Source organism: Nelumbo nucifera, chromosome 2 (genome assembly GCF_055504915.1).
Source record: "Nelumbo nucifera cultivar China Antique chromosome 2, China Antique-T2T, whole genome shotgun sequence".
Lineage (NCBI taxonomy): Eukaryota > Viridiplantae > Streptophyta > Magnoliopsida > Proteales > Nelumbonaceae > Nelumbo > Nelumbo nucifera.
Window position 1 is genome coordinate 62,959,705 of NC_142650.1, and position 23,932 is coordinate 62,983,636.

The window sequence follows — 23,932 nt, forward strand, 5'->3', positions numbered from 1 at the left end:
CCACTCATCAATGCCTACAAAGAAAAGAAAGAAACAAATAAAGAAAAAGGGAAAAACTGCACACAATATCTAACCTTTGAATATCAGTCATTTTAAAACTGTTGATGTATTATTATATATATTCTGTGTAAAATCAAAACTCAATACACTTGGCCGCATTGCAAGGCGCCAACTATAGCTGGTTGGTAAAGTCTCGGACTTGGGAGTTGTGGTCAAATAAATGAGGGGTATTTTTGTCAACGCCAAAAGTCTCAACCTTCATAAATTGCTATATATTGTTATTTCCAGACTCTGGATTATAAGAGGTACAGGAAAAAGCAATTATTGTAGAAATGACGGAAGCTAACAGAAAAGTATCAGCTGCTTCAGTAAGGGCTCACACACGAAAATCAATGCAAAGCAACTCATTCCATCTTCCTTCTGGTGGGTTCTCTTTCTTTTCTCACTTTCACTTGTTTGATTGATCTCTTCACATTCTTTCTTTTATTAGATCACATCTCTTATTGCCCCATCGCTTAACTCTGACTTCTGGGTTCCTTCTCTTTCTATAATATAATCTTCATGAACTCGCTTCCACATCGAGATTTCGTTATCTTAAGTTGTTTAAATTGTAGTGATGCATTGGAAAATACTGGATTTTGATCTGAATTTAATGGATCTGCTCGATGTTTATGACTTTCCGTGATGAAAACTCAACACTTTCAGGCATGTCCAAGAAAGTTTCGGTCCTTCTACTCATCGGGATTCTGTCATGGATGTATCAGGCCATCCAACCCCCACCACCCAAGATCTGTGGCTCCCCAAATGGCCCACCTGTGACAGCGCCTAGAATAAGACTCAGAGATGGAAGGCATTTGGCCTACAAAGAGAACGGTGTCCCAAAAGATAAGGCCAAATACAAAGTCATCTTCGTTCATGGCTTCGACTCTTGCAGATATGATGCCATCCCACTGCCTCAGGTTTACTCATCTCTCTGCGCTTTGGTTTCACTTCTGCTTCTTTCTTCTCGGTTGAGACTTTCGATTTCATATCTGAAGATAAAGAGTTGTGTTGCTGATTCCAGTGGTGTATTTTCTAATTTCTACAGAGAGTTGCTGAAGAGCTGGGCATCTACTTGCTGTCATTTGACAGAGCTGGGTATGGAGAGAGCGATCCTAACCCCAAACGAACCGTGAAGGATACGGCTTTGGATATTGAAGAGCTGGCAGACCAGTTGGGAATCGGATCTAAATTCTACGTAATTGGGTTTTCCATGGGTGGACAGGCGATTTGGAGCTGCCTCAAATATATCCCTCATAGGTACGGTATCAAACACTTCTTTCAGACATATCGGATGTAAACCAGTTTTTTTTTTTTTTTTTAAACCCGATCCGGAGATTGGATTGTTCTTCCCTCTAGGTCAATCGGTTATAGGTTCAACCATTTAGATCAATGGGTCGATCTATAATGTTGTCAATATAAAATATTTTAAAAAAGATTCAACTATAATATTTAAAATTTATAAATATTTTAAAAAAGGATTCAACTATAATATTTAAAAGATATAAATATTTAAAAAAAAGGATTAATTATAATATCGGAAAGATATGATATCCAAAAAACACTTGTTACCAATCAATTGGTATCCAAAACATGTTAACCATTCCGGTGGTATTTATGAAAATTTATAGATGGGTTTTCATCGGTCAAGGTTCCTCTAAGATCATGTCTTTGCGATATTATAGATTTTTTTCTATAAAAAATAAAATAATACAAGAACCCGATAACCTCCTAAATGAGTCACTGTTAAACTGCCCGCTCAAGGACATCAACAATGGGTTAAAAACACTGAAAAACCGTTTTGGCCACTGAGTCATGAATCGAATTGTAGGACCACTTGGTTTAACCACTCAATTCACTTAAAAAATAAATAAAAAAAAAACTCCAGATTACTTTTTACAGCTAGTTTTTTTACACCAAACCTTTCTCTAATTATCTTATTTAAAAAACAAAAGGTAAGAGGCAATTTATTGCATAAGGACAGTTTTGCCTACTGCAATAATTCATTTTAACAGTATAATTATTGACTCTCCTTAATATTTTAATTCTATAAAAGCTTGTACACTAAATATTATATTATTTATTACTGTAGCAAATAACAATTATTTTTTTTTTCGGATTTATGTTACAATTTTGCCCTTGATGTAAATACCATATTTAATAAATTTATCAAAACATTCAAATCTATTTACATTTTCAAGAAAAAAAAATGATAAAGAATTAAGAGGTGTCTCATATGTGTTTGGCTAAATTACTGCTTATTATGGACAAGCATGGGTTTTTGGCTGAACCTGTCTACAGAAGTGCCCCAACATGTTCCTGTATTCTCTCTTCTGGAACAAATTTAATTTGAAAAACCTTTGTTCTTTACACAAACACTCCAAAGTGGTCATTTTATATTAATTATACGATATATTATAAAATGACATATTCAATATATTAGATATTATATTTTATATTTATATAAATTACTGATGTAAGGACAGGTTTTCAAATAAAGCTAGGGTAAATCTTATACAATATGATGTTTTTATTTACTTTTTATAACCTGTCTTAAAATCAAAATATATGCTTTATATAATATAAATAATATATATTTTATACATATATTATATGTGATATGATATAAATTACTAATATAACATATTTGATGACTTAGGCCCAAAGCACGGCATGACCTCAACTATAGCTCTCATATATGATGTGTTATAGATAACTTTACTATTGATGTCAACTGATCATCACTAGAAAATTAAAATATATATATATATATATATTAATTTATGTGATAAGTTATTGTTGTTGTTGTTATTATTATTATTATTATTATAAAATATAACTTATGATAAATGTATGATGAATCAAATACCTGTTTAGTGACTGTTTGATAAAGTTTTCATTACTTTGACTTTTGGTTTTGTGAGGTGGGTTTCACCTAAAAAGCTGAACACCAAATTTTACTCCAAGTGGAGGGGTAACTATCTATCTTAAAATTATTTTATTAATAAAAAATATACCCAAAAACAGAAAACAGGGGAGGACATGACCCACATTGCCTCAAACTTGAGATACAAGAGACTCAAATTGGCCATTGCATATTCATGTAGCCCCCTGTTTAGCCTATTTTCTCAGCTATTTCAAAGAAGCCACTTACAGGCTAAGATAAAGCTAAGCCCTCCCAAATGAGGCCTTATGAGGCCATGTTTTATTTTGTACCAGTGCTAGCCATAAGCCATGCTTAAGGGGCCTTCTAGTTACAGCTGAAGTGACTGAAAACAAGTAAAACCTCTAACAAAATTAAACTATAATTTGGACTCAACTCATTTGCACTTCCATACATTTTCATCAGTATAAATAAAATTACACTGCAAACAAACAAGGCCTTGGGGGCATTTCTTTTCCTATAAACAAATGCTTTTTCTACAACATCATCTGACCATGAACAGAAAAGTAAGTAAATTACGCCAAGTAAAAGAAGTAAAGAACTTACTTTTAATTAACAATAATTTAACTTATGCCATAAGTTACTTTTTTATAATTGACTTACCATAAATAAACACGCAGAATCCAAACACATTGGGAATCTCCCATAATTAATTGTATCTTAAACTCATTGGCAGGCATTCCTTAAGCGTGACCGGATGCCATGATCTCAGGGTGTGCACATAACTTTTGCTTTCAGGAGATCTTGTTTCACTATAAATCTTTTATAAACATTATATAGGTTTTTCCGTCTTTTCCTTCCTTTCCCTACTTTTTCTTTTGAACCAAACATAACCTTAACAAAAAGTTTCAGGTTGCAAGCTTGAATTGAATCAGGCCATCTCTAAGAAGGCTATTTTCCATTGGATATGGTCATTAGTCTGAAATCGTTGTATTTAATGTATCAATGACCCTGAAAGCTGATATGTATCGATCGATATGTTTTGATATGATACCAAAAGTATGGTATGTATCGCAATTCTGACATAGAAAGTTTGAAATGCTTGCAGGCTAGCAGGAGCAACACTAATTGCACCGGTTGTCAACTACTGGTGGAGAGGGCTGCCCACCAATTTGACCCTGGAAGCCTATAATCTGCAACTACCCCGGGATCGTTGGGCAGTTGGAGTGTCTCACTACGCTCCCTGGCTCACATACTGGTGGAACACTCAGAAATGGTTTCCTGCTTCCAGCGTTATAGCCCATAGCCCTGATATTCTTTGTAGCCAAGATAAAGAGGTCTTCCAGAAGTTTGAAGCGAGGGAATCCTATGTGGTATGGTATCTGTTTTGGCCCATCCATCCCTAGCTAGCTCTATGAATTTTAATCCCAGATTTGGACTGGCTTGAGAACTGGAAAGCTCATTGGGTCATGGGTTTTCTGGTTAATCAGCTGGTTAGACCCAGAAAGGTTACCAGGCCACTGGTTCAACCATCCGGTGTGATGCAGATTTGATTTCCACTAGTTTTTATAAAGTTTCTGTGGATATTTGTGGGTTGCTTGGTCCTGATACATACCGCACCCTATATAAAGTGAAGTGTGGTTCAAACTTCAAACCATGTGATTTCAACCACACCACACCTTATAGAGAACACACTATCAAACACTAACTTCTGATTAATCAAAATTCTCTTTGGCTCTCCACAGGCACAGATCAGGCAGCAAGGAGACTTTGAGTCCCTGCACCGTGACTTGATCGTCGGGTTCGGGAGTTGGGAATTCGACCCCATGGACCTTGAGAACCTGTTTTCTAATGGCGAAGGTTCGGTTCACTTATGGCATGGAGATGAGGATGGGCTTGTTCCTGTTAGCCTACAACGCTATATTGCTGCAAAGCTGCCATGGATTCACTATCATGAGCTCAAGGGTTCAGGTCACATGTTTCCATACATTGATGGCATGCCTGAAACCATCGTAAAAGCCCTTTTACTTGGAGAGAAGTAAATTTCTATAGATGCATGTATCTGCCCATCAACCACCCCTCAGTTTGATCTTCCTAATTAATGGTTTTCTTGGTGGGTTTTCTTCTGGTTATTTTCAATTTTCAATTGATAGGTTCTGTTTCAGCCATCATTACTGACCAATGTTTTAAAGTTCTAAATGTATCAGCCAATATGGTCCCATGTGTATTCGTTTTTTGGAAAGATAGATAGAAAATAAGGTATCGGTCCGTATTGGCCGATATTATTTATAATGTATCAGTGTTTCATGAATTGTGCATTAATTTTTAAGTAAATAAGATAATGACTGTTTTAATCATAATTAAAAGGGTCCCGATCACTCGATCAGATAGGACACCCTAATGAGCACATTGAATAAATACTCAGTAAATTTTCTAGCAGCTATGTCATAAATACCTCCAACTTATCCTAGAAATGATTTAAAGCAAATTCCTAAGTAATCTATTAGATATTTGTTGAGTGTACAATTTTTTTTTTTTTGGTGAAAATTGAGTGTATATGCTCACAAGGGTTTGCCTACTAGATCCGGTCTCATAGGCTATATCTCTACTGAGTTTCAAAAACAGGATGATACGTAGTATGTCTAAATCTGAACCTACAACCTTTGGGCTATAAACTTAGCGTATCTGCTTAAATAAATATTGGAATTCTGGATATATTTACATGAGTATATGTCCCATATCTTTATACAATTCAAGCTTGTTTCAAACTCATGTGGATCTAAATGTGCCATAGAGGCCATGAGGCACAAGCCAAGTTCAGGCAAGCTGTTCTCACAAACAGGCCAAGCTAATTGAGCTTATACACGTGGCTACTTCTTGACTTAAAATATTATTTTTCTCTTTATCTTGTTACTAACTATTGCTAAATTATTGAGATTCTCCTTGCTTTTTTTTTTTTTTGAATGATGCTCACCTTTGGTTTTATCAGACTTAAGCATGCATCCAGTGTTTATGTTCATTATCTAGAAACTCTGAGAAACACTTGATTATAAGTTGAATTGGGCCTATTTCATCTACTCACCAGAATGCATTTTTGAAAAAAATGAGGAATTCATTGATAAATCTATTCAAACAAATTTGTTCATCCTTTGCCCTCACTATTGAAACTTTCTTCATTCCATCTTTGTTGTCTTCTTTCCACCGTCAACCGATCATCTCAAATTTTTCTTTTGATGTAATATGATGAATATATAATATTACATATGCATTTAAATTTTTTTCTTCAATTTCTTTTTATTTTTTTATACTTTAATTATTATCATGTCAACCACCCAGTTGCAACTTAGGTACAGTCTTACTTAGTATATATAGAATTCAACGGATGTAATCTTTGAAATATCTCTCAAGCTATTTTTTTTTTTTTCATTTTTCTCATAACCTTTAATACTGAATAAAGGTGTTCATATTCACTACTGAATTCTCCCAAAGGGCTGGCGATCATCAGTACTTCAACTACCAAAAATGAAGGTAGTTGAAAGTTGGAACTTGGATGTTTAGAAGTCTAATCTAAATAAAATTTTCAATTTTTCAACCAACACAATTTGAATACTCCAGAGGAAAAGTTGATGGGTTTGTAGTGTCAACTGCCACGTTTTTCCTAAAAAATGGGTCACACATCTCTTTCAATTATTACTAAATAAATAAATAAACAAAAAGTGTCATCTTAAGAAATATCCGCTTTATAGAAACTTGTAAACCGTTTGTTTTTTCAAAACAGTCATTCTCATTCACTCAACAGGAAAAACAAAACAATAGTCAATGAGCAAGTTTTCCCACCTTTGAGGCTTTGATGATGTATGAGTGAGATGGACAAAAACAAGAAAAACAAGATGATCCAACTTACCAAACGCTCACTAAATTAGGTAGTCTGCAACAGTGAAATTCTCTGACCATCAGACAAATATCTCCACATGTCACAAGAGGGAATCCCCTCAAATGAAAAAAGCCCAGAAACTTTGCAGATTTTAAAGAATAAACTTTTCTAGTTTACTTACTGCACCCAAACAAGAACTTGGTTCATTACAGTCTACCTACTGAGATATAGCTACATTTCCACTATACTCAGTTCTTGTTTAATATCTGCTCTAAATTCAATGTTCATCCCCAGACTTCCTTACCAAAAGGATAAAAAAAAAAAGAAAAAATATGTTTCATTCAGTAAATTTTGTAGGAATTATAATTCCCAAAAATAGAAATAAGGAAGCAACAAGGAGAGTTGGTAATCTGGATGAATTAAATTACCTACGAATAAGGGTGTCAATTGGACTGGATTTGGTCGAATTGGATCCAATCCAGTGTGAGACCATTATAAATGGATCAGGTCCAATCTAATTCAATGAATATTTGGGACCATTTTGGACTGGTCTAATTCAATGTTTGGACCGCCCAATCTATTCAAATTCGTTATTTAGATCGATTCCAATCCAAACTTGGTCCATTAACACTTAAATTCTTATCTTCTATCAATGAATTAAATATTGGTTCAATCCAATCCGATCTAATATAAATTCATTACAGATGGATTATATCCAATCCAGTCCAATAAATACTTTAGACCATTAAATCTGAACTAATCCAACCCAAAATTAGTCCATTCACACCCCTACCTGCAAATATGACTTTTACATCAACTGATATTTCTTCCTCCATTAGTTGTCATTACAATCAAAAGGGACCAGCCATACGTTCCAAAAATTCCACACAATAGTCCCCTACTAATTGGGTTGACCATTCCAAGAGCGAAAAATCTCTCATTGTCTTCCTCTAATAGACTTAACCAAACTTTGTCATAAATACTTCTCATCTGTGTCTTGTGTATTCATAGAATAGTAGTTCTGCATGTTAGGAATTTTTTTGGTAGACTTAGGACTGGTTCGCCTCCTGAATGGCTTCTGGAAACTTTGAATCCTGATGCACTGAATTCTTATAGTTAATAAATATGCTGTTTTGTACATTAAAAAAAATAAAAAAGGAAAACATTTCCAAATTCCAACTTCCAACCATCAATTAGTCTTACTAAATTAGCATTCCTCCCAATTTCGTTAAATTGTAGCCTATTTCGTTAGTAACTAGTAAGTCTATAATAATAACTGCTGACGATGTATTGCACTGTCATAACTAGGAAGGAGACCCATCAGGCCCATCCATATGGAAGCCAAATCCTAGATATGGATGATATGATGTGAAGGGGTGAGTAAATGGGTAGGTTTTGTTCGGAATCGACCTTTGAACCGGCTTTGAATTGATCTTATCTAATCCTACCCAAATCAATCTGATGAAGCGGCCTTGGTTGGCCTTGAAACCAACCTTAGTTGGCCATAGTGGAATCAACCTTGGATTGGTCTTGAAATAAACTCTAAAATACTTTTATGAATGTGAAGATTTGAACACAAGCACTCATTGTTACAAAAGCCATGATCTCACTTGACCATTGAGTTATTAAGTAATTTGATCATCTGCTATACTTGTATGTGTATAATAAATAATGTAAAGATAATATTTATAAAATTTAAATTATAATATCATAAATTTTAAATCATATGTTAATATATTATAATAATCTACATATTAAATTATCAATTTAATCAATAAACATAATATAAGTCTTAAATTATATATTATTATTGAAAATCAAATTGTTAAAGGACATGTTTCATTTTTTTAAGAGGGAGAGTAGGGATGCAAACGGATTGGATCGGATTCAAATAAGGGCATATCCGAATCCGACCTGACATTGTTCATGTCGGTTTCGATCCGATCCGAAGATCTGATCGGATCTAATAGGCCTTGATTTGAATTCGAGTCCTATTGATTGGTCGGATCTTCGGATTTGATCCGATCTGACTTGTTTTCTTTAAAAATTAATAAATTATTAAAAGAAAAATAAAATATACCAATTGAAATAAAGACAAAACATAAAATACAAGTATTTTTTTCAATTACTTTTGTCATATATATACATGTTTCTCATAAAAAATAAATAATATAATAAATTTATAGAAATACAATACAAATAATATATTTATAAATAAATAACACACATATATATATTATATGTTTATATTTATAAATAAATAACACATATATATATATATATTATATGTTTATATTTATAAATATATAACATATATCGGATCGAATCTTCTCATATCAAATAAGGGTGATCCGAATCCAATCTGATCTGAAGATCCGAACAGGGGTTATTCGAATTTGACCAAATTGGATCGGATCATGGTCCGATCCATTTGCACTCCTCAGGGATAGTAAAAAAAAGAACATGTTCCAAAGGTAGACCCTGGAACCAACCCCGAAACCTTCCAAACTTCCAATTCCAAAAGCTTGGAACCAACCTCTAGAGGGTAGATTCCAGGTTCTGCCATGCAACTGAACCGACCATGCTCATAGCCGTTCCGATTGCACGATTCTTCACAGGGTACGTTCCGATTGCAATTCCTCATAGCCGTTAAAGTCAAAAAAGTTAGGCGTAGCTACCAGCTAGAGATTTTCAGAAACCTCATATGGAATCAAACTTCAAATTTTGCTTTTTATATGTGTTCAGAACATTCTCTTGTGGAGACTTTTCTTCAATTTTTCACTATAAAGGTCCAGGGGAGAGCAGTTGTAGAAATGGTGGGAGCAAACAAAAAGATATCAGCTGCATCAGCAAGGGCTCACAAGTCACACCCCAAAAGCAATTGAGAGCAGTTCATTTCAACTTCCTTCAGGTGGGTTTCATTTCTTCTTTCTGATTCATTTGGTTCTTTGATGATTAATCTTTTTACAATATCGTTGTTTTAGATTACATTCCCTAAATCGTTTTTCAAATATTAACTTTGATTTGAAGTTTGTGAAAGAACAGTAAAACCAATTTGATACAAAATTTCGTTCCATCAAGACCTGGATTCTTATCATTTCTAGAGCTGAATATATGAAAAGAAATGGTTTTTTATCTGAAAGTCAAGGTTTGGTTTAAATGGGTGTCCTTAATGTTTGTGGATGTTCACTGTTACAGATATGTTGAAGAAGATATCAGTAGTCCTGCTTTTGGGGTTTCTTGCATGGGCTTATCAGGCCATCCAACCTCCACCACCCAAGGTCTGTGGTTCTCCAAATGGCCCACCTGTAACAGGGCCTAGAATAAAACTCAGAGATGGTAGGCATTTGGCCTACAAAGAGAACGGTGTCCCAAAAGACAAGGCCAAATACAAGATCATCTTTGTTCATGGTTTTGATTCTTGCAGATATGATGTGATCCAACTGTCACAGGTATCCATTGCCTAATTTTGCTTTAACTGTTTTGGTAGTCTGAGTCATTGAATTCCATATCCGAGTATAGAATTTTTTGATGCTAATGGCGTTATTTCCAGGAAACTGCTGAAGAACTTGGCGTCTACTTGGTGTCTTTTGATAGAGCTGGGTATGGAGAGAGTGATCCTAATCCCAAGAGAACAGAGAAGAGTACAGCTCTGGATATTGAAGAGCTGGCTGACCAGTTGGGATTGGGATCTAAATTCTATGTGATTGGGTTTTCCATGGGTGGGCAAGTGATTTGGAGCTGCCTCAAGTATATTCCTCACCGGTAAGCTGTTAGGACTTGGACAGTACTGTTCTACAATTTTATAAAGAAATTTCTTTGTTCTGAAGCCACTTTCCAGTTATAAATTTCTGGAGGAATGCGATAAACAACAAGTTGCACATGCAACTCTTGGATCTCTTTACCTTATAAACAAAGGTGGAACCCATGAAAAGACATCCAACTTTTCTCTTGTAGTATTTCTTTTTATGGGTTCCACTATGTCTGGTCAAAGTTTCCAAGAGTTGCATAAACTCAGTTGCTCTAGAGTTTCTCATATTTCAACCCATTTTAGCTAGAAAACACAGGCTAGATATAAAGGTAGCCATAGGGCTTCAAGCCTGGCTAACTTGCAAAAAACACAAGGCCAAACACCATATCAAAGGTGATAAGATAGTAGTGAAGCACCACCAAGCCTGGATCCTAAACCTTGATTCATTATATTGATTTTCTTGTTTGCCTTCTAAGAACTATATTCATCATCTATTTCTGCATTTCTCTTTGTAATGTGTTCACTCTGTAGTTCAGATCTTAAATGGGGAGTTTATATACTTGCAGGCTGGCAGGAGCAACACTTATAGCTCCGGTTGTCAACTACTGGTGGCCTGGCTTTCCAACCAACTTGTCAAAGGAAGCTTTCAAGCAGCAACTTTCAGGGGAACAGTGGTCTATTGGGTTGTCTCATTATGCACCATGGCTCGCCTACTGGTGGAATAACCAGAAATTTCTTCCTACTTCCAATGTCATAGCCCATAATCCTGACATTCTTTCTAGCCAAGATAAAGAGGTCTTCCACAAGTTTGAGGCCAGAGAAGCCTATGTGGTATCTATTCTGGCCCATTCCTAGCTTTCTGATGAACTGTCTCTATTGTTCAAGGTTTCTTTCTCTAGCTGTAATGCCCCATGAAATGATCCTGTGAATGCTCTTTGGATCCTCAGGCACAGATCAGGCAGCAAGGCATATCAGAGTCTCTGCATCGTGACATGCGCGTTGGTTTCGGTAATTGGGAATTTGACCCTATGGATCTCGAAAACCCCTTTCCGAATAATGAAGGTTCAGTCCACTTATGGCATGGAGATGAAGATGGGCTTGTTCCTACTAGCCCGCAACGCTTCATTGCTGGAAAGCTTCCCTGGGTTCACTACCATGAGCTTAAGGGTTCAGGCCACATGTTCCCCTACATTGATGGCATGCCTGATGCCATTGTGAAGACACTTCTACTTGGAGAGAAATAGTCTAGTTGCCCTCTATGGATGCATCAAGCTTTCACCCCTTCTATTCTGTTTCTTGATGAATTTTCTTCTGGTTATTCCCAATTTTTGAGTGAGAGCTTTTTTTTTATCTACTTCAGCCATATAGTTTCTACATCCATTTTCAGATGAAAATTCTATTTCCATATTGCATTAGAATATTTAGGAGATGGTTTGTCAATATGAATTCTTTTGTTTTTTCAAAAGAAAACAATGCGATTTTGTTGATTAGGCAGTCTGTGTTTGTTTTAAGAAGCAAAACCATACATGTTGACAAACACCCCCTTACATGTCATATACTCTTATATAACATGTTCGTCACTTGATGAGTAACCTCAAAAATCGGCAGTTGATCATGATTGATGGCCATTTCCATTTGACCTTCTTTGCTTGGCTTCCAGGTTCTAATACTCGTTTCTTGTTGGGAGTTGAGGAGAATGGTGATTGGTACGTCTTTGTGATGTACTGTACTGGTCTAGCAATTGGTTCACTTAAGCTATGTTTGGTTTGAGAGAAAATAAGGGAAACAGAATGTTGTGGGAAAGTTCTTAACAAATTTTGTGAAATTGCTAAGAAATTTTCCTCTAACTTTCTGTTTCTTCGGTAATTTCTATCAAACCAAGCACCGTAGATGGAATTGTTGCAGTGTAGGTGGTAGGTAATCTAGGCTGAACTGCTGAAGCAAAGATGGGCAAAGCCCAGCCGGCCAGCCGAGCTTGCTGTGATGCTCGCCCCAATGGGCTATAGTATTTCATAAATTTATAATATTTGAGGAGGAATATCAGCCCGGGTGCTGGGCATGGGCTGATGGCAAGCCCATGCCTTCAGGCTCCCCTGTACCACACTGGTCCAATGAGTCCGGATCACCTGCCATTTTGCCAACAAAATATGTTCCAACACCCTCTCTTTGTTTGGCCTTGGCCAGATCATAAGGCCTCGCAATCTTTCACAATTGCTTGACCCACCCTCCCTTGAAGTTTGGTAAATGCAATCACCTCCCCTGAACTTTCTAACACATTTATTGTTAGAATCTTCTAATAAAAGGATTAAAATGTCCAAAATATCCATGCAATTATTATTGAGGCTGATAAAAAAAAAACAATACAAACTCTATGAACAACAACAGCAAAAAAGAAAAGAAAAGAATTTAAAGTTTTTTTTTTTTTTTTTTTGATTCATGGGGCTACACAATCCAGATCTGCTACTCTGTGAGCGCCTCACTGACCTCACAGCATGTCCTGGCCACACATAGGGAATATCTTCTGTACTTGTATTTATTATTCATGGGGAGATGTTCCCAATATAGGGTGGGATGTGGCTATGAGGTTGGTGTGAGGTGCGCTCTGTGAGGAGCAGATCCCAATTTAGGGCTACACAATGGAGGGAGGGGGGTAGCCCATCCCTACCACCTTAAACCCCCTGTCCTTGGTGGCAGCAGGATTTGATCCGAGGTCTCTGATACAAGAAGTCAGATTTCCTACGAACTAAGCCACCATTAGTTGGTAAAAAGAATTTAAAGTTGCAGTTTTACCTTTGAATGGTTGGTTGATATGGAGGGCAAATTTGTTTATAAATCAATTTCAGAAATGAGATTGCAAGGATTTAGGGTAACAATTCATATGAAGAGAAAATTAGAAAGTACACATTTTGGTCAAAAGTAACCATACGGGTATTTTGGACATTTTAATGCTTCTTTTTAGAGGATTTTTACAAGAGGAATCTACTTGCAACTATGTCATAGGTGATTGTAATTACCAAACTTCAAGGGAGATTTCAACAACAACAAAAAACTTAAGGAAATGATTCAGCAATTTATCCAATAAAATAGTATGGAATATCACCACCTTTTAAGGCGAGGCCCCATTTGTTCACAATAAAACACTGTTCCAAAATATCTATGTCCGCACAGAGCTTAGATATCATATCAACAAAATATGTTCCAACACCCTATCAACATGATTTGATACCACACATCTTATACATGATTGGTCCCGGTCTCATGGTGAGATGTGTGGTGTCAGATCATATTAGTAGGGTGTTGGAACTTGTTTTATTGGCAGGGGATCCCAATTCGTCCACACATCATATACATAATAGGTCTCAAACTCTCAGTCTTATGATCAGTCCCAGTCTCATGGTGAGATATATGGAATTACGAACACAGATCATGTTGAAAGTGGGTTGGGACGGTTTTTGTTGTGAGTAGACCCCAACTCCTTCGTAAGGTGATGACTGTGTTACGGGCTGCGTAATCAGCAATAACGCCCAGGTCACCTGAGAAAGTGAGTGGTTGTGGGACGTATGCTTTATGGCAAAAGAATTCATAGTTGCTGCAACCCTTGTCGCATGCAATTAATCTAAATCCATCATATCAACTGAATTTTTCTTCAAAACACCATGTGTTGCAACATGTGAGTCGTATGCAACGACTGTCACAGCAGATTTTTTTCTCGTGGAGGATGGCGAGCAAAATACAACCGTTACGTTTAGCTAATCTGGTCCGGCTTCTATCGGGGTAAATCTGTGTTTATACCGTTTTAACAGCCTTTTACAATCTTATATTGGAAATATCTTCCCATAAAATAAAGCACACAAGTTGAAAAATTTTCTCAATACAAGACTGTAAAAACTGCTCGAATGGGCTTTGTCCTGACTGAAACCGAACTCAGATATAGTGCCATTGTGCCACTATAATTTATATGATGGCACTCAAAGAACAAATCTGTCTATAATTTCAGGAAAAGATAAGACAGCAGGGTGTGTTTGAATCTCTTCATCAAGACCTAATGATCAGTTTTGGATATTGGGGATTTAATCTTCTTGATCTGGATAACCCATTCCCTACCAATGAGGGCTATGTTCACCATATGGCAAGGATATGAAGATAGGTTTGTTCCGTCGCTCCTGTAACACTATGTAGCAGAAAGACTACCTTGGATCCAGTATCATGAGATTCCTGATGGTGGACATCTCATCATGTTTGACAAGGGGGTTATGAAGCCATGTTAAAGGCACTTCTTCTTGGAGAAGGGCAATCTGTTTCAGAAGCCTAGCTAGCTGCATTGGCTTCTTTTTTGTATGGAATGTCTTAACAATTTAAATTTTGAGGTTTGATATATACTAGTTACTTGAAAATTCTTCAGTTGGTTGACTGAGCCTCTATTTTCAAAGGAAGAAATCAGAATTACTTGTCAAGGGATGTGATGTTGCAATTTATTTTTGTTGGATCATCCATTTCTGTTTAACATGAAAAGGTCTTTTCCTATTAAATAGAAGAAGGTTGGCTATTTATTGGTTCCAAATTAAGGACTCAATGAAGAGTTGGAGATGTTGTCTTCCACTAAAAAATAACTGGACATGGAGAAAATCATCTAAGTCGAAAGCCCATATTGAATGTTTTATGTGGTTGAAGTGTCAGTTGGGGTAGAGGGAGTATTCTGCTTGGAGCAATGAAGTTTGCATCAGGTAATAACAAATAAGTTTGCTTTGAAGTTTTTCTCAATGTTCTAGACTCCAGTCTTAAGGGCATTCTTGCTTCATATGTCCCTCAAGTTATTATTTAGGGTTAATTACTTAAACCACCCCTGAACTATCTGACAATTACTTAAAGTACCCCTAAGGTTTGAAACCCTACTTAAAGTACCCTTTAAGTTTTGGAAATGGAGTTTAAACAAATACCATTTTCTGAAATGCAGTTTTGGGGTTCTTATACCCGAAGAAACACCCAATCTAAAACATTACAACATAACAGATCCCCAATTTTCTGAATACCCACTTACAACTATAACATGTTTTACGACCGAACCATAGCCTGCTTGTACGTCAAAAATTTGTATTTCGCTTTACTCAATGTGCATTGGAAACATCTTCTGTACGTGTCGTGGGAAGATATTCTCAGTACACGGCTGGGATGGGCTATGGGGTTGTATTCACCACCACAATCATCATTCCCACCTCCAAAATGTCCACCAGCGACCCTCTCGTCGTCGTGGCTGCCAATTTTACCTCCAATGAATGAGGAAAAACCATCTCTCATGCACAGTATGGATGACATGGAGCTCTTTTGGAGGGCATCCATGGTTCTGTGTATCCCGGTATTCTCTCACAATCTCACACGTAAAAACTTCTGCAAATCTGATTCCTTCTCTAATGGCAGTTCCTTTTGAGAAGAAACCAATGGGAGAGAGTTGAAATTTTACCTGTATTGTCTTCTTTCACCATGAAACCATGAATCTTGCCCATGCTACTTCTGCAAATCCGACTCCCATTGGGTGCCCCCCCCCCCTCTCTGTAGTCCTTGTTCTCTTTTTGTAATGGTTTTTAATGGAAATCGAAAGGCTGAAACTCCACAAAAAGTGAGGTGTAACTGTTGTTGGGAATTGGGGTCATGGAAACTTGGAGGAGAAGCTTTGAGGCATGTTTAAACTTGTGTTTAATTGCTTGATTCACACTCCTTAAATAATTTCTGATGAATCATAGAGAAGAGGATTGTTAAAAGGTAGTTAACAGTTAATGATTGTTAAATTTAAATAGTGTTTCGTGATCACACCCGATTCACCGTTGAAACATCAACGGTCAGCCTCGCACCAAAAGTCAAAGTCGCTCTTCACAATCACACTTGATCAAATAGTGCCTCTAAAGCAACTCATTTGCACCACACATACGTGTGCACACGTGAGTGCACGTTGTATGGTAGCAAGCATCCATGCTCTCTTCTTATATTTCCAAGGAGTATAAGTAAACTCCTATTTAAAAACTCAAAACAAGTTTAGTAATTTTCCAATGTGGGATAAATTAAAAACTAGTTTTAATAAGAGAAAAAACTATTTTTTAAGACATGTATGCAAGTGTGTTTTTCATGTAATTTTCCAACAGTTGTAGCATCTTTCTCCCTTTGATTCCCATCCTCCCTTTGTTGGTTTGGTTTGAGGACATCTCCAGGACTCATGAATGCCTTTAAGCATTTTAAACTTCCCTCAGGTGAGACTATTAGCCAGGAATCAAATGGAGGATGAGAGAGAGAGAGAGAGAGCTATAAGAGGTTTAAGGGAATGTAAGAGGAGACAAGAGGGGCATCTATGCAAGAGACAGTAGAGAGATGCCATGCAGACATCTGAGCCACCAGAGGTGAGGGCGTCTTCCACTCTCTCCTATTGTCGGAGTGCAACTGACATTGGTAAATGTAGAGGGTAAAACTGGGTCTTTGAAAAATTAAATGTGTCACGTAATGTCACACGTAAGCAGAATGTGATGGTGAACTAATGGAAGGGTAGTATGCATTACCACCTCCATTGAAAAGTTAGTGTGTATTGTGTTAAAGTACCAAAAAATATATATATTATAAAAAAAAGTATCGTCAAGCTATTGGAATCCATGTTTCTTGAATGGAGATAATTTCATACCCCCTCCCCTTTACTTCATGTGGTCTTTTTGTTGGGAGAAAGAAGTTCACCAGTGTTTGAGTTCAGCCATACGATCTGTTTGAATAGAACGTTTAAGATACCAGCAAGGTTTAAAATATTGGTATGGCATATCATATCAATAATTTTGAAAATGAAGGAATATTTTGATATACTTTGGATATGCATGAATATAGTAAAAAGATAAAGAATAATTACAAATAAGGTATAAAAGCATAAAAAATGTATACTTTAACAGTTAATCTACAATAATGGGAGTCTAGGACATGTGGATATCATACAATAATATTATTTATAGATATATCAATTAATATTATATAGTTGCTATAAAAATATTTTAGATCCATGAAAATGTACAAGATCATAATCAAAGGGTCCAAGACACAATAAAAAAAAATGAACTATTATATTTTAATTACTTAATCAAATTTTCTATACATATTTCATTCTTTTAATTTTGTTACTTACCAAAAAGGCAAATCAATGGATTTAAATTCTTAAAAGTTATTGTAACTTGTAAGGGTGTCATGTGGGGATTGTCATTGATAGGATCTCTACTGGGAGGACAGTAGATGGTCCAATGAATATTTTGGACCAGTCCAATTCATTGTTTGGACCGTCCAATCTGTTCAAATTCGTTTTAATTTAGATTGGTCCCAACTCAAACCTGATCTATTGACACCTGAATTTTTATCTTCTATCAATGGACTAGATATTGTCTAAATCTAACCCAATCCTATATAAATTCATTATGGATGGTCCAAGTCCAATCCAATCCAATAAATACTTTGGACCATTAAGTCTGGACTGGTCCAATTCAATATGTTTTATTGGTCCGTCCAATTCGGATTCCAATGCAAAACAGTTCATTGACACCCCTAGGGGATATAAGAGAAGAGGCAGGAAGAAGGGGGCTTTTCAAACAGGATCAGTTTTCACTCACAGGGTCTCATGAGAATGGTACTAATGCCCCATTGCGTTTGGGAACTTCCCTATTTATAGATTTTCCCAAGGAGCCTTTTCCTTCTGGAAAGTTCATTTTATCCTTCTTTCTAAAATGTTACTTCGGAAGAGCTAGAATTCACCTGATCTGTGCCACCTGAGTTAGTTGGAGAATCACCATGTGTTCTTGTAGGGCCTCAATGCTTGGGGCACTACCTTTTCCCAACACACATGTATGAATACACTAGCTACAATATCCCTTCTTTACCCTTCAGCACTTGTATACTTGTATTTTTTGCTCGTATACACTTATATTCCATGACATGGCTATTGAGACTTTTCTTGCGATTTGGCATCACTTAGGTGGTATTTGATAACACTTTTCATACCTTCGAAGTCAGAAAATGTTGTTTTTCAAATACCAGTTGGAAGTGTATTTGAATTTGGGTCTGAAAATTATTTTTAGATCTGAAATAATAAGACTTAGGCCAAGCGTTGAACACGTTCAAATGCATTTCAGATCAGGTCAAAAGTCCAAAATACCCTTTAATTAAAGACATGCTTGCGTTTCTCCGACGAACCAGCGGCGGTGAGTGATTCCTCCAGCCTTCTCTCTCTCTCTCTCTCTCTCTCTCTCTCTTCTTCTTCTTCTTCTTCTTCTTCTTCTTCTTCTATGGTCCCACAACTTCCATCTTCTGTTTTTCATTTTTTATTGCCACTGTAACTCTCAACAAGACAATCTCTCATCGCTACAACTCTCGACAACCGTTGCAACTCTCAGCAGTGAAGACAACGTGGGATTGTGGACAGGTGAAACCGGAATCGTTGCATTCAACTCTAATAGCAATAGTTTGATGGAGTACTAACGACTACTGAGAATCCCTCTTCATTGTTGTTGCAATTATGGTGTTCACCGTATTCATCTTTCTTCTCCATTCAACAGATTTTATTTGTATTAATTATTAAATATTTTAATAGTTTTAAGATATTAATTTTCTAATTATTAAATATTTTTTTCATTGCTTCATGGACTTTATTACTATTTCATTATTATTTTAACTTTTAATAATTTATAAACTTATATGTATTCTCTTATTTTAATAAATTATTTTTTATTTTATAATTTATTCATATTTTCAATATTATTTTGAATTTAATAAATTATTTTTATTAAATAGTACAAATTGAACTCAAAATTACCACATAGTCTAATTTAGGGGGTAAAATAATAAAATCAATGAATTTCAGATGCTAAAGGTTTGGTCCAACACAAACAACCTTCTTTATTCAAAGCCTCTAAAAAGTCGAAAAGCAACTATGCCTATTTTTAGATTTTAGACACTCTTAGTATCTTTTTAACTTTTTAGATTTCAGATTTCAGATTTCAAATATGCCACCTTACTCATATTACATTTTACTGCATCTTGTGTGATGTGTGGCATTCATTAGTTCCATGTCCTTACAGTTACTATTGTAAATAAATCAGTTTTGTAAATAGTATTTTTTTATCTATGTCGTTATAGTAGTACTAGTAGTAAGAATCCATGTAACAAAGACAAGTAATTGATGTATGGTGTACTGGTTGATTTGTGGCCTTTCAATCTAAAATCCTAGCTTCAAATCTTCTTCTAGTTTATTTCAATGTTTTCAACTTGTGGCTGAACTAGACAATTGTATTGATTGGTTATCCAATTGTCACTTGGACAAATTTCTAAGTATGTTTCAACTCAAACCATTGTTGCAAAAAGAAAAAAAAAAAAAAAAACATTGATTTGGTCATCAACCAAATGGCTAGGTTAATGGGCCATGGTCAAGACATTAATCATCTTTCTCTTTTATTTTTGTATTTTAACCATTTCAATCCTTAACAATAACGATTCTCATTTTCAAACATATTTTTGTCAAATATAAAGAATATCTAATATTAAAGACAATGCTAAACTAGACAAGTAATTGATGTATGGTGTACTGGTTGATTTGTGGCCTTTCAATCTAAAATCCTAGCTTCAAATCTTCTTCTAGTTTATTTCAATGTTTTCAACTTGTGGCTGAACTAGACAATTGTATTGATTGGTTATCCAATTGTCACTTGGACAAATTTCTAAGTATGTTTCAACTCAAACCATTGTTGCAAAAAGAAAAAAAAAAAAAAAAAAAAAAACATTGATTTGGTCATCAACCAAATGGCTAGGTTAATGGGCCATGGTCAAGACATTAATCATCTTTCTCTTTTATTTTTGTATTTTAACCATTTCAGTCCTTAACAATAACGATTCTCATTTTCAAACATATTTTTGTCAAATATAAAGAATATCTAATATTAAAGACAATGCTAAACTAGACAAGTAATTGATGTATGGTGTACTGGTTGATTTGTGGCCTTTCAATCTAAAATCCTAGCTTCAAATCTTCTTCTAATTTATTTCAATGTTTTCAACTTGTGGCTGAACTAGACAATTGTATTGATTGGTTATCCAATTGTCACTTGGACAAATTTCTAAGTATGTTTCAACTCAAACCATTGTTGCAAAAAGAAAAAAAAAAAAAAAAACATTGATTTGGTCATCAACCAAATGGCTAGGTTAATGGGCCATGGTCAAGACATTAATCATCTTTCTCTTTTATTTTTGTATTTTAACCATTTCAATCCTTAACAATAACGATTCTCATTTTCAAACATATTTTTGTCAAATATAAAGAATATCTAATATTAAAGACAATGCTAAACTAGACAAGTAATTGATGTATGGTGTACTGGTTGATTTGTGGCCTTTCAATCTAAAATCCTAGCTTCAAATCTTCTTCTAGTTTATTTCAATGTTTTCAACTTGTGGCTGAACTAGACAATTGTATTGATTGGTTATCCAATTGTCACTTGGACAAATTTCTAAGTATGTTTCAACTCAAACCATTGTTGCAAAAAGAAAAAAAAAAAAAAAAAAAAAAACATTGATTTGGTCATCAACCAAATGGCTAGGTTAATGGGCCATGGTCAAGACATTAATCATCTTTCTCTTTTATTTTTGTATTTTAACCATTTCAGTCCTTAACAATAACGATTCTCATTTTCAAACATATTTTTGTCAAATATAAAGAATATCTAATATTAAAGACAATGCTAAACTAGACAAGTAATTGATGTATGGTGTACTGGTTGATTTGTGGCCTTTCAATCTAAAATCCTAGCTTCAAATCTTCTTCTAATTTATTTCAATGTTTTCAACTTGTGGCTGAACTAGACAATTGTATTGATTGGTTATCCAATTGTCACTTGGACAAATTTCTAAGTATGTTTCAACTCAAACCATTGTTGCAAAAAAAAAAAAAAAACATTGATTTGGTCATCAACCAAATGGCTAGGTTAATGGGCCATGGTCAAGACATTAATCATCTTTCTCTTTTATTTTTGTATTTTAACCATTTCAATCCTTAACAATAACGATTCTCATTTTCGAACATATTTTTGTCAAATATAAAGAATATCTAATATTAAAGACAATGCTAAAATTTTTGTCAAGTGGCTCTCCTTGCATCGGGCTGAGTTTCCTTGTATTTATTCTCTTTCTCTTTAATACGTACCTTATAATTTCAAAAAAATCAATAAATTTTATAAAATGTTTTAATTTTTTATTTTATTATTGAATTTATGACATCACAAAGTTGACTTGTTTGATTGGGAGGGAGATGTAATTCCAAATAATTTTTAGAACATTGGTTTTATATCCCATGGTCAAATTAACTAGTTAGACTAGTTGATTCATCACTTGATTGTGATTTTGGGTCCATTTACCACCAAACAATCATGGACTTGGTTAACAATAAAAATAACTTTTATTTATCACTTTTATTTTTTTAGTTCAATGAATATTATAAATGTGCCCATTATAAAATTTCTATATTCTTTTTGCAACTTATTGCATTTTTTGTCTATTTTAAAAAACTTTTCCATTTAATTATGAGATCATTGGGTAGTCCATTTGACCTGGATGACGGAATTGTGGCCCACCACATGGATGCAAAACATTGTTTTGTTCTTAGCAAGGTTCAAAATATCGATACGAATCGGCCTGTATCGGTTGATATGTATCGTATCGGGAGCTTCCCAATACGCCCTTATAGGGGTTGTATCAAGTCAGACTATGGTTCAGAGGGTAGCCGGGACTTACCGACCCCTCTAAACCAGTTTTGAAAAATAAAAGTAAATAAAATTTATGTAGATTTAAGGTATTAACTAATGACCTATTTGTCAAGTCAATATTTGGAACCTTGGTTCTTAGGTAGATTTTAAATTTTGTATTCCATTTTCATCATTAGTACAACATATCTTACTTTTTCATAATTATTTATTTTAATTTGATTATGTTGAATATATAATATTAAAGATATGCTCAAAATCTTTCTACAAAATTTATGTACTTTTTCCATATTTTTGTGTTTCTTTCTTTTTTTAAATATTTATTATTTAATTATTACATTATGGATAAGCCTATTTAATCTAGAAGGTTGGACCGTTGGCCTAGACATGCCACCTAGATAAAAAAATGATTTCATTTTAGCTCAATTTTGAATTGTATAGTTTATTTACGTCATTAATGAAAATAATTCTTATTTATCACACTAATTGTTTTTAATGTGATTAATATATAATGTTTGGGATATATGTAAGTTTTTCTATTTTTAAATAATTCTTCATATATTTTCTAATTTTAAAAGTTTTATTATTAACTATAACATCATGGGATGGACACATTTGTCTAAAATGGTTAAACTATTGACCTACCACTTAAATAGTAAAATGGTTTCATTGATAGGTCAATTTTAAATTGTGCTCCACTTCCATCATTAATAAAAATACTTTGTATTCGTCATGCATATTTTTTGTTTAATATAACAAATAGATATTATTAGAAATGTGCCCAATTTTCTATAATTGTTCATTATTTTTTGTTTTATTTCTTTGTTAAATTTTATTATTATTTATGGCATTATGGGTTGATCTATTTGGCCCAAAAAGTTTATTTGCTTACCCACCATATGAGAAAAACTATTTTGTTTAAAAGTCAATTGTAAAAATGTTGTTTTTTTTTTTAAATTATTGATCATCATGGATTTAATTAATGGAATTTAATGCTAAGAAACAAAGATGTCTTAAATATAGAATTTAATGAGAGAGAGTGCGAGTTAATACCTTAAATATGGAACTTAATGAGAGGGACTATAATAGATTGAGTAGTAGCATTCAAACTACAATTTACCCTCTCAATAGAGAGCGGCCAATTTCAAAATGATGGGTATTTTAGTCAAGAAAAAGTCTAGAACTCATGTGAAACTATTCATACTTTAATAATGCATAAAAAACAAACTTTAGTATAAATCATTATTTTGCTTAGCAAATTGGCCAAGTTGAGATGGTGATATTAAATCATAATCATCACTTGTTTGATGCATTTATATTACTACTAAAAATATGAATGGGGTCCAAGATTTTGACTTTATCTTAACTAAAATACCATATTTTTGAATTCGAACCTTTTTCTATTATGAAGGCAAAGAAACAGAATTTGGATTGCCACTTAATTTTTAATTCATCTTATTCCCATTAAAACCTATATTAATTTAAGGTATTAACTTTCAATATCTTTCGTTGAATCTAATAATTAAAGCATTTTTGTTTCTTACTATTCAACTTGACTATTTTCCAATGAAAGATTCACTAATTAAATATATAGTCTATAATTTAAATGGATTATATATCCATCATAT

The 23,932-nt window shown here is 34.5% G+C and overlaps 2 protein-coding genes across 2 annotated transcripts; both read left to right on the top strand.

Annotated features, from left to right (window-relative positions):
• Positions 1 to 272: 272 nt before the first annotated feature.
• LOC104607691 (uncharacterized) lies at positions 273 to 5,234 on the top strand. Its single transcript, XM_010273383.3, has 5 exons — positions 273 to 423; positions 706 to 959; positions 1,088 to 1,299; positions 4,032 to 4,296; positions 4,669 to 5,234. The coding sequence occupies exons 1-5, from the start codon at positions 333 to 335 to the stop codon at positions 4,963 to 4,965; spliced, it is 1,119 nt and encodes a 372-aa protein (XP_010271685.1). The 5' UTR covers positions 273 to 332; the 3' UTR covers positions 4,966 to 5,234.
• Positions 5,235 to 9,278: 4,044 nt separating this feature from the next.
• LOC104607690 (uncharacterized) lies at positions 9,279 to 12,068 on the top strand. Its single transcript, XM_088898878.1, has 6 exons — positions 9,279 to 9,416; positions 9,543 to 9,708; positions 9,996 to 10,249; positions 10,351 to 10,562; positions 11,115 to 11,379; positions 11,496 to 12,068. The coding sequence occupies exons 3-6, from the start codon at positions 9,998 to 10,000 to the stop codon at positions 11,790 to 11,792; spliced, it is 1,026 nt and encodes a 341-aa protein (XP_088755004.1). The 5' UTR covers positions 9,279 to 9,416; positions 9,543 to 9,708; positions 9,996 to 9,997; the 3' UTR covers positions 11,793 to 12,068.
• Positions 12,069 to 23,932: the final 11,864 nt, after the last annotated feature.

Excerpts from the sequence above, each read along its gene's own strand:
- LOC104607691 (XM_010273383.3), top strand. The coding sequence starts at position 333 with ATGACGGAAGCTAACAGAAAAGTATCAGCTGCTTCAGTAAGGGCTCAC. Across the intron at positions 424-705 it reads CTCATTCCATCTTCCTTCTG|GCATGTCCAAGAAAGTTTCG; the intron begins GTGGGTTCTCTT and ends CAACACTTTCAG. Across the intron at positions 960-1,087 it reads ATGCCATCCCACTGCCTCAG|AGAGTTGCTGAAGAGCTGGG; the intron begins GTTTACTCATCT and ends TAATTTCTACAG.
- LOC104607690 (XM_088898878.1), top strand. The coding sequence starts at position 9,998 with ATGTTGAAGAAGATATCAGTAGTCCTGCTTTTGGGGTTTCTTGCATGG. Across the intron at positions 10,563-11,114 it reads CTCAAGTATATTCCTCACCG|GCTGGCAGGAGCAACACTTA; the intron begins GTAAGCTGTTAG and ends ATATACTTGCAG. Across the intron at positions 11,380-11,495 it reads AGGCCAGAGAAGCCTATGTG|GCACAGATCAGGCAGCAAGG; the intron begins GTATCTATTCTG and ends TTGGATCCTCAG.